We start from the raw sequence: 3,028 nt of genomic DNA on the forward strand, positions 1-3,028 counted from the left end.
AATTGTGGATCTCGTCCACCTAGTTGAGGATCTGCTCGAGACGGCGAGCCTTTTCCACGTTGCCGGACTTTTAGAACATCTGCATCTGCGACCGCAGGCGTCGCATGGCATTGATCTTGTCCTTATCCATGAGCTGCAGTACGAGACAGAATTCCTCCTTCTTCTCGCGTGCTGCCTGGCGCTCGCGCCACACACGGTCTTCTTCGGCCAGAGTATCCAAATAAAGTTATGTCGGACGCATTCTTTTGCTTCGCGTATGCCTTGCGCTGCTGCTTGTGGTAGCGCTTCATCTCGTACTTTTCAATATCGTAGTATTCTTCGTGAGGCAACGTGCACGTATTGTAGTCTTTCATGTACACTTTAACGAGCTCCATGGTCTCCCATTCTGGTTCGTTGAACTCGCCCATCTTCTTGACATCGCGCCTGGAACGACACACTCTTGCTGTGGAAGTCTGACTCGCGTAAGATACCGTACTTGCCATATTCGTACTGGTTCACAGCGTGTTTATTTGTTGTCCACCTTGCTCTTATTGCTTTTCTCCTTATCCGTCTTGTGCCCCTTCCTGTCCTTCCGCGAGCTGCTGCACTGTGTTTCCGTTTCCTCCGAGATCTCTCGTCATCCGAGCTGTCGGAGCTAACAGATACCGAGTCCGACGAAGATTCCGACGATGAAGAACGCGAGTGAGACCGACGTCTGGAGTTGCGATGGCGGTGTCCGTGTTTCCTGTTGTTCTACTCTTCCTGTCCTCCTTTTCCGTTGGGCTGCTGCTACCGTCGTCCGAGTCCTCTCCCGTCCACATACACGATAAGTGCGCCACCTCCTCTCGGTTTTCGAGCTTCTGTTCTAGACCCTTTGCCTTGTCATGCTCTTCGTGGCGTCTAGGCTTACGCTCGTGTTCGCGATGGTGGTGACTGCGCTTCGAAGAGATCGAGCGACTCGCACCCCTGCTTCTGCTGCGGCTCCGACAATGTCTGTAATGTCTTCGACGCGCACTCGGCTGCGCGAACGCCGGTGGCTGCTGCTCTCTCATGCTCCATCAATGTGTTGTAGAATCCAAGCCGTTAAAGCGCACATAGCGGGAGAGCAATACGGTTATCGAGTGTTTATAGCAAATCACAGTATTGTTGATCATAATGGCCTAGGAGCAGGTTGACGACGCTTTAGTGGTGGTAACGTGCTCTCGCTGGGAGTGCGTGGCTACAGCTGTCAGACTTTCGATGAACCGGAGACGGCTGGAAGCTGCATCAGGAGTCGCTCCTGATTCCATGGCGTGGGAAGAGCGACGGCGACCTGCGCGTGGATCGCTTCGACGTGAGAAATATGTTGGAGGATCGGAGTTTGTTCCGACAGCTAAAGAAGAGAAAGCGAGTAGAGCCCGGAGGTAGAATGCCAGAGCTAAAAGTCGAAGGAGCTGGTAAAGGTGAAGAGGAAACAGAGCAGCAGATATGCATTGCCTGCGCTTCGGAGGTTACGCAGTCGAGTTCCCGCCGTCAGAGGAAACTTTCGCGACGGAGAACAAGTTTCCGTTCCACTACACAGAAGACGAAAGTGACGAGGAGAGTGATGGAGAAGCATTCGATCCACTGTGGGAGGTGCCAGACCAACTAGTAATGGTAAGAAGCTGACCGTGCTGATAGTTATTCCAGCACGTTGAAGTGGATTAATATTGTATTTGTAAAGCCAAAGACCAAGAAGCTGCACGCGATTATAGAGGCTACAGCTAACAAGGTGCAGGGTCATCCGCAACTGGAATCTATGCTGAAGGTACGAGGCCAATCGACATTGCATCTACGTGGCCTTGCTAAGAAGTTGTACGCTTTGTATTGATAGATCAAGCTCGGAGACAACAAGAAGTTCCGATTTTTAGGTGCCTCGCACGGGCTTCACGCCCACAATTTCTCCTTGCGCGACGAAAACCCTCAACCTACATCAAAGAAAAGTGCAGTCAATGTTTCGCTGTTAGGAGACGAGTATACGGAACCACTACACTCGAAAATGTGTAACAAACTCGATTTCTGTGTGCCCTTGTGACAGAGTGATGATGAAGCAGAAGAGTCCACCAAATATGGCATCAATCACGAGGATGACACACATGAACAACGTCAGCAAAAAATGTCTCGGCATCATCAATTAGACACAGGTAAGCGATTCTTAGAACATCGTTTTGTGCAATTTGTCTTGGTTCTTGCATCCTCCTACAACGCGATTTTACCGATGAGGCGCTTACGGGAACAATCGCTCCGGGTCACGCGGGAACATGGAGGTCATACGGATTTTGCCCAGATTCAGGTACGGCATGACACACGCTCCAGACCAATACACCTGCCACAGCCCCTACACGGATCGAGTCGATGTAGTTGCGCATAGACTCCTGAGGCACACCGAGCTCGCCCATGCCTGCATTAGCAGCTTGGGGTGGTGCACACGCTGAGCACCAGAGACGATCTCCTCGCCACGGATCATCATGAGTTGCTCCAACGCTAGTCCTTCAGGTCCGGCATCGTGGAGAACGGACGCACAGCCAGCGGGAACTTGTCGAGAATGTAGAAGTCGGTGTCCTACTTCTCCTTGACGAGGCGACCACCACATCTCGCTGTCCGTGCTCAGATCATCTTCAGACCCCTGCTCAGCGCCAGTTTCCGCATCTTTTCATCTACTGGACAGGCAGCGTCCTCCACTTGGAAGGGCAATCTTGACGGAGCCTTTTGCTGACAACGAAAACTTCTCAACGTTGAGTTCCACGTCCTTCTGCTTGGTGCTGAGCAGGGGACCCGTGAGCCTGACGAACATATCAACGACGAAATTTTTGGGCACACCGGCCACGAACTTTTAATCATGGGACACAAACCTTGTCGCTTTCATGCAGAATGGCCTGGATCGTGGCCATCCGCTCACGCAAATTGAAGAAGGGGGTCTTCGACTTTGCACGCACGACCTGTAGGTGACCACGGACCCAGAAGCTCTCACCCTGCAGTTTCAGATTCAGGTCCTTGACGCTGCAACATTGAAATATACTGTCAGGTCCGT

At 51.9% G+C, this 3,028-nt stretch overlaps 4 protein-coding genes across 4 annotated transcripts; 1 reads left to right on the forward strand and 3 right to left on the reverse strand.

Annotated features, from left to right (window-relative positions):
- Nucleotides 1-122: 122 nt before the first annotated feature.
- On the reverse strand, nucleotides 123-482 carry PPTG_17761 (hypothetical protein; the record flags this gene model as incomplete). Its single annotated transcript, XM_008915543.1, has 1 exon — nucleotides 123-482. The coding sequence occupies one exon, from the start codon at nucleotides 480-482 to the stop codon at nucleotides 123-125; it is 360 nt and encodes a 119-aa protein (XP_008913791.1).
- Nucleotides 483-542: 60 nt separating this feature from the next.
- PPTG_17762 (hypothetical protein) lies at nucleotides 543-1,031 on the reverse strand (the record flags this gene model as incomplete). Its single annotated transcript, XM_008915544.1, has 1 exon — nucleotides 543-1,031. One exon carries the CDS (start codon nucleotides 1,029-1,031, stop codon nucleotides 543-545), a length of 489 nt encoding a protein of 162 aa, XP_008913792.1.
- A 317-nt stretch (nucleotides 1,032-1,348) lies between these two features.
- On the forward strand, nucleotides 1,349-2,032 carry PPTG_17763 (hypothetical protein; the record flags this gene model as incomplete). The annotated part of the gene is made up of 3 exons (XM_008915545.1): nucleotides 1,349-1,614; nucleotides 1,682-1,765; nucleotides 1,832-2,032. The coding sequence occupies exons 1-3, from the start codon at nucleotides 1,447-1,449 to the stop codon at nucleotides 2,030-2,032; spliced, it is 453 nt and encodes a 150-aa protein (XP_008913793.1). The 5' UTR covers nucleotides 1,349-1,446.
- Nucleotides 2,033-2,224: 192 nt separating this feature from the next.
- Nucleotides 2,225-2,885, reverse strand: PPTG_17764 (aspartyl-tRNA synthetase, cytoplasmic; the record flags this gene model as incomplete). Its single annotated transcript, XM_008915546.1, has 2 exons — nucleotides 2,384-2,885; nucleotides 2,225-2,335 (listed from the first exon to the last, which is right to left on the reverse strand). Exons 1-2 carry the CDS (start codon nucleotides 2,588-2,590, stop codon nucleotides 2,225-2,227), a joined length of 318 nt encoding a protein of 105 aa, XP_008913794.1. The 5' UTR covers nucleotides 2,591-2,885.
- Between the last annotated feature and the right edge of the window lie 143 nt (nucleotides 2,886-3,028).

The sequence above is a fragment of the Phytophthora parasitica genome (assembly GCF_000247585.1).
Source record: "Phytophthora parasitica INRA-310 unplaced genomic scaffold supercont2.72, whole genome shotgun sequence".
Classification (NCBI taxonomy): domain Eukaryota; phylum Oomycota; class Peronosporomycetes; order Peronosporales; family Peronosporaceae; genus Phytophthora; species Phytophthora nicotianae.